General features: G+C 44.6%; 1 protein-coding gene across 1 annotated transcript in view; it reads right to left on the reverse strand.

Annotated features, from left to right (window-relative positions):
• Positions 1-1,825: 1,825 nt before the first annotated feature.
• EFNB2 (ephrin B2) overlaps positions 1,826-12,130 on the reverse strand; it is a 45,507-nt gene continuing 35,202 nt past the window's right edge. Inside the window, exons 3-5 of the mRNA XM_079903421.1 lie at positions 8,226-8,318; positions 7,386-7,499; positions 1,826-5,650 (exon numbers count right to left, since the gene is read on the reverse strand). Coding sequence (XP_079759547.1) covers positions 5,262-5,650; positions 7,386-7,499; positions 8,226-8,318 — 596 coding nt within the window. The 3' untranslated portion in view covers positions 1,826-5,261. The remainder of the gene's footprint in view (positions 5,651-7,385; positions 7,500-8,225; positions 8,319-12,130) is intronic.

A 12,130-nucleotide genomic window follows, 5' to 3' on the forward strand; every position in this document is an offset into this window, starting at 1 on the left:
TTGCTACCCAACCAAAAAGTGGGGTAATTTATCCTTTTCTGCATGTAATAGGAAGTCAGTTTTACTCCTCTGGGTTTTATTTTATTTTATTATTTTTTGCGGTACGTGGGCCTCTCACCGTTGTGGCCTCTCCCGTTGCGGAGCACAGGCTCCGGACGCGCAGGCTCAGCGGCCATGGCTCACGGGCCCAGCCGCTCCGCGGCATGTGGGATCTTCCCGGACCGGGGCACGAACCCGTGTCCCCTGCATCGGCAGGCGGACTCTCAACCACTGCGCCACCAGGGAAGCCCCTGGGTTTTATTTGTTTTCTTCTTTCGCTGATTCTTCTCTGGGTTGGGTCCAGAGACTGACAGCAAGCTGCAGAGTCCTGACACTGATATTTTATTGATTTTTTTTCTCATTTCCATTGTGAACCTTTATCACAGTGTTTGAACGGGCAAACTGTTTTTACCGAAAAGGAAATGGACAACAGTGAGAGATGTTCCGAAGAGTTACCAGCTGGCCGGTCAACACTTAGCAACGCAGGGCAGGGACGTTTCAACAGCAGGGCCACTTTTCAAACAAAACGAGGAGCGGCCGCTTTTACAACCTCTGCGAGAAGTTTCTGTACGTGAGATTCCTTCTCGCTGGTTGAAAAGAATAAACACCGGGCACATTTTATTCTTCTCAGTTGAGGTTGGCTTATTCAGTTGGGAAAGTGTGGTTTCAAAAACAAGGTGGAAAAGATGACACTTAAATCGTAACAGGGGTCACAAAGTCAAAGTTGTCAATGCAATATTTCGTCATTGTTTTCGTTTACTCAGACTAATCATTTGTGACCCTGGTAGGTGGGGTCCAGCATTCAGCTTAGTGACGTGGCTGTATACTGTGCCTCGAAACTTGGATTTGCAGTGAACGGGCGGTTAGGGACAGTGAAATAACGTGATGGAGAAAATGAAACTACTATTCAAGCATCAACTGAAACTGGGGGCCTCTGGAGAATTTTGTTTTCGTTATTTGGAAGGAGAGCGTTTGTTCGACAAACATTCCTTTAGTGCAAGTCTGCTGGGCCAGTGCTGCAGAGATGCAGTCTTTCATGAGAATCTCCTGAGGGGCTTTTGAAACACACAGATTCTTCATTTACTGGGGCTGTGATCTTGGGCAAATCAGTCTGGGCTGGAACAATCTCTGGCTCCTTACTTCAGGGGCCCTTTCTCATCCTCCCAACCTAAAATACTTCAGTCCTTAAGGTAAGGATTAACCAGAGTTAATGCAGCTAGAGATCTGAGCACTTCATGGTGACTAGTAGTTGCTTCTGCCGTGCACAGCTCTGCCCTCAGATCTCATAGGAAGATGAGGGTGGGTGTCTGATGATCAATCTTAAGACCTCAAAGACAACGAGAGTGGGGAAAACACTCAGTGCACCTGGTCAGTTTCCCCAGGAAGGCAACAATGAAAAGGGTGGTTAAATTCACCACTGGCCCCTGACTTGCCTCAATCCAGTATCACAACACGCGCTTTCACCCATGTGACAGTACGTTAAGACTTTTTCCTTCCTCCTGGGATTATTTTGTGAAGAAAAGTAAAGCAGTCGATAGCAAACTGCTCTGCTTGAATGGAAACTAGATCATCTTGAACTAAGCGTTGGGATAAAAGTCCATCTTCTTCTCCTGGCTACTTTCACTCAGTGCAGGTCAAACTGCTCAGGATGAAGAGGATTTTATAAAACTTTATGCTAAAACGTGAGTTCAAAAGATTTATGGGGAAACCAGTGGGCTCATGCTGCAACGCCGCAAGATTAACCTTCGCGTGTGTGCACGGCCTGATTTGAAAAATGGGCATACACGTGCCCATGGGCAGAAGGGTCTTGATAACTGTAATCACAGAGAAACAGAGGAGGCAAATTAAAATAACAAACGAAAAAGAAAGAAAAAGGAAAAGAAAACAAGAAGGAAAGGAAAATACTTTGAAGGCGCTTTTTCCATAGGAAAAAAGTATTTTATTTTTTTAAGAACAAATTCAGTTTGAAACAGATTTGGAATGTGACTTCACGGATTTCATCTTCGGGGGGCTAACTGCAATGTGGAACTAAAGCAGATCAAAAACTTATGACAGGCTATCAAAATAAAACAAAGAAAAGAAAAAATATTTATAACTCAAGCATAATACTGCGTTACTTACAAATTGGACAACGAAATTTTAAATAAATATTCATGGTACATAATTACGGCACAAATATGCAGCAATTTGGCAACCTTTTATACCATTTTGTTTCCTCATTACAGTGCAAAGGGGAATGACACTGCCGTTTAACAAGCTGTAGCTAAATACATTGCAAAATTCAGATTTTATACAAAACATCTTGCTTAGACTTTATAAAAAACCAACATTGCTCTATGTACACAATCTGGGTAAGAAAAGCCATTTCTGTCTTGTTTTCATGTGTATTTTTATTAAAAAGGTGAATAAGGCTACTGTAACACCCCAAATCCATATACAGTAAAATCTGAACCTATTTACAGCATCTTCACTTAAACATTATGGTGCAAATTCCAAAGTCGGATGACTAGGGATGAGAATACAAGGAAGGCATTTACAGTAACTTTCCAAAGCTGAACCAACTTCAAATAAAGGGACAGTTGGTAGATTGTCATATTCTGCACCACACACAAAACAGACGCACAGAACACTGGTCAATTGCTTGCAGGTAACTCTTCAACAATTCATCTGATTTTTCACAGTTTAGCATATACCCAAAATGTAGCCAACCGATGATACACACCTTTGATTTCATTAAAATCAGACTATTTCCCATTTTTTCCCCTTCTTGCCCCTCTCCCCCATCCTAAAGGTAATTTTTGATGGCTCACAAGAAAATCTTGTATGAATGCACGTACAGGAGAGGTTAGGGTGATGGAAAGAATTACATATGTACTGTGGCCGATCACCATGGCAACCTTCCACAGAAATATGATATAGATATATATAATATATATTGTAGATATATATTATACATATATATACACATGTATACCACACACCCACTCACGCATACACACACGCACTTTGGACCAACATCATTTTCAGGTTCAGGAAATAGAGAAGAATTTCTGTGACAACTCATTTTTGCAGGTATTCACTGGAGGTTTGAGAACCTTAAAATGCTGTTGCTACGTTTATTCTTTTCTCCCAATTCAGAAAGCAAAGTGTTACCATAGTAACAGGACTATGTTAAAAGATGTCTATTTTGCATAGCACATAAAAAGTAGGTTTCCTGTTTACTCACTTCTTTTCCCAGAAGGGAGGGGGAGAGGGGAGGGGGAGAGAGGAAGGAAGGGGGTCAGGCTGAACTTTCAGCTGAAACCCCCTCGATGTGACCCGGTGGATTCTAGCGAACACTTCAGCCCACAGGGCAAAGGGAAAACACAGCACAGAAAATAAATGCCGGCACGTCTTGTCATTGTCGAAAACGATGCAGTAACACCGATTTCCTGGTATTTGGGGCTTGCATTTCCTAATCTACGGTGACGCAAGATGCCTTCAGAGGACTGGGTTATTTTTGTGTTTGCTCCCATTATTGTTATTTTTGGAGTGATGTTGTTTTTCCCAGAAGTAGCTGTCCAATTTTTTTTTTTTAAAGCACGGAGCATTGGGACCACTTAATCGCCACAAATGAATTTCCCATCTTCTGGTGTGGATCGTGTGCAATCTTAAAATATATATTAGTAAAAATCTTTCACTTTATATCCCTTGTGTTCTATATATCTATTATAAATACATCCTACCTTCCTTCTCCCCCTCGACATCATAATTTATTTCGGTCCTCGGGACTCTAAGAGGTTTGCCATGTGTGCCTCACCTTGATACAGGGCCCCGAGCTGTGGCCTCGCTCAGTACCTACCCCTTGGCCCTCGCGGCCAGGACAGCACCGCCATAAACCAAAGTGTCCTAAGGCGCAGTGGGGAGGGGAGCGGCGGGGAAGGGGCATTGGGGGGGCCGGGGAGTCTGACCTACCTTTTATATATGAGAATGCCTTAATAACGTCGATGATGATGGAATTACAGCCTGTGTGACCTTTGGCTTTTAAACTTCTAGGTCAGATTTGGCTCTCTGCTAATCTCCTAAATGCTCTCCCTGTGTTGAATAAAATGTGATAAGTATAGCAGCTGAGTCTGCCTTAAACATCACCCAAAGCAGACCGACGACTTTCCTACAGCTTCACCGCTGTACATCCTATTGCCAGTACCACGAGAGTCCTGCCGGTGTCCACCCATCCCTCCAAGCCTGGCCCTCTACCAACAATGCCCCTTTGCTCCACCCAGCGTAGAGGGACTATTTCTTTTTCTTTTTTTCCTGTGCATTGCTCTTTGATAAGAGTGAATTCCTTCAAATGCACCCTAATCTACCGTGTGTGTCGTTGTGTCTCCTACTTGCCTCTTAAAATCTTAGCAAAACCAAAGTGCTGTGCTATCTAATTGGAGTTTTCCCTCCCAACTCTGCTTCAGAGGTGGCAGAGCTGAACTGCCTTTGCAGACGGCCTTTCCCCCAGCCCTCCCTCCCGTGAACTCCTCACCTTCCCGGGCTGACAGCCTAGTATCTGACTGGAAGGCTCCTTATTAGCAAACAAAAATTTCTATCCTTGTATCGCCCATTCGGCGGTAGCTGCTGCAAACAGATGAAGCAGGAGACGCCAAACGTTATTAATGTCTCATTAGTGATACGGAGTGTGGCGTGAGAAGAAATCTCATGTGAAGGCCTGCAGCGCCCTGGATGACAGGAGTGTGTGCAACAGTGAGGACTAAAAGCTAGCGCTCTCCGAGAGCCTCACGCGGCCAGAGTCTGTGCGACAAGACAAGTCCGGGGTGCAGCTCGGGGGGGAAGGGCCACGCCCGAGGCGGAGGACGGCCTTTCCAGGCCCAGCAGCCTGGGGGCCCTGGGACACCTGCCCGGGATGCTCCCGCCCACCGACCGCTCTGTCTCCCCTCGGCTCCTGCGGAGGCCCGAACGCCCGTGGTACCCGGAAGAGGAGAGGGGCGGGGCGCGCGCGGTCCCCACACGCATCTTCCACGCGAGTCTTCCAGCTGCCGGGGCGCATCCTTTGTCACCGCGGCCGAAACGCTACAGACTAGTAAGCTGTCCGACTCCACAGGGCTCTCCCGAGAAGGAGTGTCCCCTCTCCCCGCTGTGCGCCAGTCCGTCGCAGACACAGGGGGCCTCGGACCCTCCGCGGGCGGCAGCGGGACAGTAAGTTTCCTCCGGGAAAGCGAAGGCACCGCCGAGGCTCAGACCTTGTAGTAAATGTTCGCCGGGCTCTGCGGCGGCATCTCCTGGACTATGTACACGGGATGCCCGTAGTCCCCGCTGACCTTCTCGTAGTGAGGGCAGAAGACACTGTCCGCAGTCCTCAGCGGGATGATGATGTCGCTGGGCTCCGAGCCGTTGTTGTTGCCGCCGCGCTTGGGCGTGGCCAGCGTGCTGAGCGACAGCGTGGCCGTGTGCTGCGGCGAGTGCTTGCGGTGCCGTCTCCGGTACTTGAGCAACAGGACCACCAGCGTGATGATGATGACGATGAAGATGATGCACCCTGAAGCAATCCCTGCGAATAAGGCCACTTCGGAACCGAGGATATTGTTCCCAGAATGTCCGGCGCTGTTGCCGTCTGTGCTGGAACCTGCAGGGGGTGGGAAAGAGCAGCCGGAAGAGTCACCGCTCTCGCCGGGGCTGGCCGGCTGCTGGCTGGCCAGAGACTTCCCTGGCAGCTAGACTGGCAAACCAAGCGCCTCGTTCAATAGCTAAATGCAGGGGTAGATTTAGGAGGTTGGGAATTAACAGATACACACTACTATATATAAAAGAGATAACCAACAAGGACCTACTGTAGAGCACCGGGAACTCTACTCAATATTTTGTAATAACTTATAAGGGAAAAGAATCGGAAAAAGAATATATGTGTGTATATATAACTGAATATCTAATATATCTATACATAACCGAATATACATATATATATAAATATAAATATATAACTGAATCAGTGCGCCGTACACCTGAAACTAACACGGCATTGTAAATCAGTTATACTTCAATTTTTAAAAATAGCTAAATGCAAACGGCAGAAGCCAGCCATCGGGGAGATGGGACTCCAGGTGGGACTTTGATGCTGCTCCCAGACCTCATTGCTTCCCTTCTATACATCATCATCCATCAGCTGCGTGGACAGGTTGTGACAGCCAGCCCTTGATCTTGCCCCACGTCTTAACCCAGGTCAGCCAGCCTGCGGCCACCACCAGGAGGAAGAAGGGAAGTGGCCGATTCTCCAGGTCAGCATCTGCCGCCCAGGCCATGCTGTTCTCGTGCCCTTTCTGGCTACCGTGGCTTCATGGGAATATCCAAACCGCCTGCCTTTAAAGACAAGCCCTGCCGACGGCTGGCTGGAGAGCTTGCAAAGAGGGATGGGGCCTGGGAAAACGTTCAACCCGTAACTCGTTTGTATTATTTGATTTACACTTAAAATATATTTGGAAGGCAGCAGAAAACTCTCACACGGAACAGACTGCCAACCCAAATGTTAAGCACTAAAAAATTGCCTGGCATCATTATATTATCCATTTATCAGTTTGTCATAAGAATTTGACACATCTTGTCATTGAAAGTTAGAAATAACAACTTTCCTCCTTGAAGCTTGGAAAGAGATGGAATATTGCTACAGATGCTAAATTCGCACGACTACCAACTAGGCATGCGGATCCCTAATACGGAACTGCTGACGTCTGCTCAGCGACCACCATATAAAAAATTCATTCCCGTGGTAACAAACACATAGCTATCTGTTCAAAGACCGCTAAAAAACCGAAGTTAAACGGCAGTCAGTTTTATCCAGTATTCTAAACCTCTGCCAGGAATCCGTTTAATATTTTATTCTACACTGAAAATGTGAAAAAAAATTTTTGACGAAACCACCTGAAAAATGTGGCATTACGCAACATTTTAAGATGTTACCATCTTGAATGTAGAAGAGGATCAATCAGGCTCTCTGTGGATTAGATATAACTAGATGAAGCACTGGTACAGTTATATATACGTTAACACTGGCTTGAAGCTAGGTTTGCAAACAGCACGATAAAGTGTCAGCCAATGAAAACAGCTTTGATCTGAAAGAGCAGTGCTAATAATTGGCACTTACAGCTGATGAATTCTACTCTTTTGAATGTAAGACTTTTGTGGGAATTAATTATTTTATTCTGGTTGAGTAATTGACAACAACTGACCGAGAGCAAAGATTACTGACTGCGGGAGCTACAAGTTCATCCTCCTGGTGCAGAAGTACTTGGACTCTGTTCTGCCCGCTGTGATACGAGCAGTGTGGGACACACAGACCTAGGCACACGTGGGTCACGCTGCTATACCTGGATTTGGTTTGACAAAAGGACTTGTTGTTGAACTTCTTCCATTTGTACCAGCTTCAAGTTCTGGCCGTCTTGTTGGATCATTATGCCTGGTTGACCCAGCGGAACTCGCATCTATATGAAAAACAAGCGATTACTTACAGCACAGACATCTGATGGGCTCTAGCTTTAGGAGCTGGATCTATATCTCAAGAGGCACAAATAGAAATGAACATAAGATTCTTTATGCAAAGTACTGTGAGATGCAAGAATATAATTTTCCTTTGAAAACAAAACGGTTCTACTAGTTATTTCAGAGGTTTAGATGGTGAGGCCATCTGTGGAAACCGTAGGGATTCTTGCATTTGGCAGGCAGAGCACTGCAGATGACATTTTAATTTAACTGAGTGAGTTGACTGACTACTATCCCAATTTCTAATTAGAAGAATATTTCTTTCTGCACAAGAGGTCATCTCTGTGTGAAAAGGCTCAGTGAACACAAGTCTTCTGTAGTCAAGATGCAGAAATGGGCAAAATGGCAGAAGCTTAGTTTGTATTCTGGATATTTTAATGGTGAACCAAAGAGGTGTTTTGCTTTTAAGAAGGAAAAATATATCTGTAGATACAGACATGGCAATAGACATTGTACCTGGCTGACCTCAACTTTTCCAAGTATCTCCACTAAAAGAAGTGGGTTGCAACAACTTGAGGAAATCTGTCAGTGGCTCAAGGTGCAGAGAAAAGTTTACTTTGGAAACTAAACTGCAGAGTGAGTGAAGGCGCGTGTGGGCAACGCTGGCGCCATACTAGCTGGGGGCTCGACCAGATCAGTGGCTCCGTGAAGCAGCAGACGGTCTTTACCTTGTCCAACTTTCATGAGGATCTTCATGGCTCTTGTCTGGCACACCCCTCCCTCCTGGTTATCCAGGCCCTCCAAAGACCCATTTGATGTAGCTGATTAAAAATAAAATGGACAAAACAAAAAAATAAAGAAAAAATCAGGAAATCAATAAGCCAAGTTTACATGAACATGAAATGTCTGAAAACAATTTGGAAAATAAGAATTCACCCTTAGTCACAAGTTTTCTTAAAGTATGGGATGCTGAAAGGCAAAACGAAAAAAATAAAGAAATAAAGAAAGATGGATATCGTCCACACTGCCGCACGTATGACCTCTGGTTTCCAATGTACTTAAGTGCCTTCTCCTCCCTTTATAATTAACGGATTTTGTCTGATTCTACAGATGAAAGGGACAGCATCTTCCAAAAACCTGACTATTTTGGAGTTAACCTCCTAAAAGCAGAATAGTAAATACGGTAATTTCAAAACGTGGTAATCATCACACAGCACCTGCTTCCTCTACTATAGATTTCCTGCCTCAAGAACAATTACCTTGATGCTCCCTGTTTGTCAAGCATCCAACTTCTATAAACACTTAGAGAGGAGACTCCCACGCCCCTTTTCTTTCCTCAGCTTTGCTTGAGCTTAAAAGGTTGTACTAGAATGCAAGTCTTCCAATTCTGGAGTTTTCCTCCATCATCTTGTACTCGACCCGAAAGAACGGATGTGTTATTACCACCACCATCGACCTTGGTCAAACTCTTCAACCGAGCTCCCTGGTGCAGAAGAACTCTGAATGCACAGAGGGACTCACAGGTGCCCACTGCTCTCTGAGGGGCCTGGGACGGCTCAGGACCTAAGGTGAGGACTTGGTTCAGGTCCACCAGCTTGATGCCCCTCCCACCGCGAGAAGGAGGAGGAAAGACAGAACATTTGACCATTTTCAGTGTCTGTTTTTTACCAACAGCCTATGCCCTACTCTGTTTCAACCCATTGTTCTATCTCTTTAGGATGGTGAGTTCTCTGAAGAGCGCTGTAACTAAAGCTGTAAAAAGATAGGCTGCCAGGTACCTTGCTGAGGGACAGGATTTAAATTACAGGTCAAGTTCCAGAAGAGAAAAGGAGGTGGGGAGTGAGACGTTTTCATTCCTCCACAGTTCAAGGGGCAGGGAACGTAAATGTTTCATAAACAATTCTGCCAGGTAAATCCTTCTCTACTTTAATTATCAAAGTTTTGTCAACTAACTCTATACTTTTAAAAGCACTGAAAAAGGGACAGATTTCCTGAAAAAAATTCATCCAAAGACATTCTTTTAATGGGCTGTTTGTTTTCCAAATGGTGGGGCAGCAGACAAGTTGGACAAGCATGCATGGAAATATGCATGCTGTGGGTAATTATCTTGGCTGGAAAACAAGGCCAGGATTGACTTGTCTTTGTGTTCTCAAGTTAGCGACTTTTACTTTCTCTGTTTTCCTTAATAATAATCGCTGCCTCTTGTGTGCAAAAATATCTCTTTGCTTATCTGAGTGTTTCCTTAAAGTCCAGCCTCACAATCATATCTCACTCTTCTTCTATTGCTGACACAGAGTTTCTCCTGGGAAACTGGGCAAAAGTTGCCATCAGTTTTTTGTTTTTTAGGGTGAAAAGTAGATAGTATCCTCTTGTAGATTGTTGAGAAAATGTGTGGCAGATAAATTAGAACAAATACCTAAGAACTAACTCTGCATGCTTCTGCGACTCTTAAAAAAAATCTTTTTTTTTTTCCCCCATTTTCTCCATCTTCTTTCCCTTTTGTTTCTTCCAAACATGTACCTAAATTTCAAAGTATCCTTTCCTCCTAAAGGCTTAGAACAGTATGGCTATCTACAAGCAGGCACTCTTTCTGGCCAATTTCAGAGCAGTGCTATGATCTTCACTTATTCACAGTTTTCTCATCTGATCTTTCTCAAGATGTAGGATATGCTTTTATATAGAAAGAAACAGTGGAAAGCTGATGTCTATTCGGCTGACAGTTTCAAAGGTTTAGTTTACTTAATTCAAGTGGAATCTCCATGTTTTCTAATTAATATACACATAAATGCACCCCAATGCAAAGTTCAATGCCTAAGTTTTTCTTGCTAAAAGTTTAACACTAAGTTAACAAATGATAAAAATAAGATCTGAAGGGTGGTACCCAGAAAGAAAAAAGGTGTGTGTGGGGAGGAATATAGATTTACTGAATATTTATTTTAACCTTGAGATAAAAAGGTAAAAGGTTCAGGTCTAAAAGAAAAAAATAAAGGAATATGAGAAAGGACAGACAAGGCATGGCAGAGAACAGTCCCTGGTAAACAGAATTCAGAACTGCATCTGCAGAGGCAGAAACTACAGATGACTTCTGCTTTGTCAGTCTGGAAGTGCAAGAGGTGCACATAATCTGAGTGGCGTTTTCTTTTGATTTTAATGCGTAGGTCAGTGCCTTTTCTGAATACCAATGCCTTCGTGGAGAGCTCCCTTTTGTTTACTCAAAGTGATATCTGAAGAACTCCCAAATGTAAAGAACTCCAAAAGCATTCAAATTAAACTGCAATCTATAATTTAACATCCACAAACTATACATGGTAGGAAGAAAACTGGGTAGTGTGAGATGAAACGGCTTTGCATCTTTCACAGTGGAAACTTTTTTTATGCCTGGGGGAGGAAAAAACCCCTCAAGCCCTGGAGGTGCACAGAAGGCACCTGAAAATGCTGCCTTTGCTGAGTTCTTGGAGGCCGAGGCCACTGCTGGGATGGGGGAGGATGAGGGGAGAAGGGGGAGGGCAGGCCAAGAGGCAGAACTTTGGGAGTGAGGAGGGCTCTTCTGCTGCATTCTGGGCTCTGCATCTTTCCCCTTTAAGTCAGCTTCGAAGGTGCAAAGGCTACTGGAAGATACTGAAAAATTCATTCCTAACATCAAAACAGCATTCCCAATACTTGGCTGCTTAAAGGGGGGCTAAACTTTAAAATTCAGAGGAAATCCCCTGGCAGTCCAGTGGTTAGGACTCGGCGCTCTCACTGCTGGGGCCTGGGGTTCGATCCCTGGCTGGGGAACTAAGATCCCCGAAAGCCGAGTGGTGCAGCCCCCCCACCCCCAAAAAATACGGTTAGATGCTCCGCCAGGAAAGATTTTTGCCCCAAGTTAGGTATGATGTAAGCAGTCAGGGAAAAGCCTGGTTTTTGTTTTTGCTTTTTTTAAACATCTTTCTTGGAGTATAATTGCTTTACAATGGTGTGTTAGTTTCTGCTGTATAACAAAGTTTATCAGCTATACATATACATACATCCCCATATCTCCTCCCTCTTGCGTCTCTCTCCCACCCTACCCATCCCACCCCTCTAGGTGGTCACAGAGCACCCAGCTGATCTCCCTGTGCCATGAGGCTGCTTCCCACTAGCTATCTATTTTACGTTTGGTAGTGTGTATGTGTCCATGCCACTCTCTCACTTCGTCCCAGCTTACCCCTCCCCCTCCCCATGTCCTCAAGTCCATTCTCTACGTCTGCGTCTTTATTCCTGTCCTGCCCCTAGGTTCATCAGAACCTTTTTTTTTTTAGATTCCATATATATGTGTTAGCGTACGGTATTTGTTTTTCTCTTTCTGACTTACTTCACTCTGTATGAGAGGCCCTAGGTCCATCCACCTCACTACAGATAACTTGATTTCGGAAAACCCTGTTTCAAGATGTGAGCACCAACGGAAACTTCAGAAGGTCAACTTCATAGCAAGTTCAATTATAAAATAACTCAGAGTAACTTCAACTTACTTTATATTTGATCTCCTAGTAAAAATTAATGTCTCTTCCCCACGATCTGCTTAACATGGAGAGTAGAGAGCGTGGGCCTAACGCTAGAGCTGCCTGCCCACCTCACCACCTTGAGAAATGGCGCAGCTCAAAGTCTTCTGTCC

This window comes from Stenella coeruleoalba, assembly GCF_951394435.1.
Source record: "Stenella coeruleoalba genome assembly, chromosome: 18".
NCBI lineage: Eukaryota > Metazoa > Chordata > Mammalia > Artiodactyla > Delphinidae > Stenella > Stenella coeruleoalba.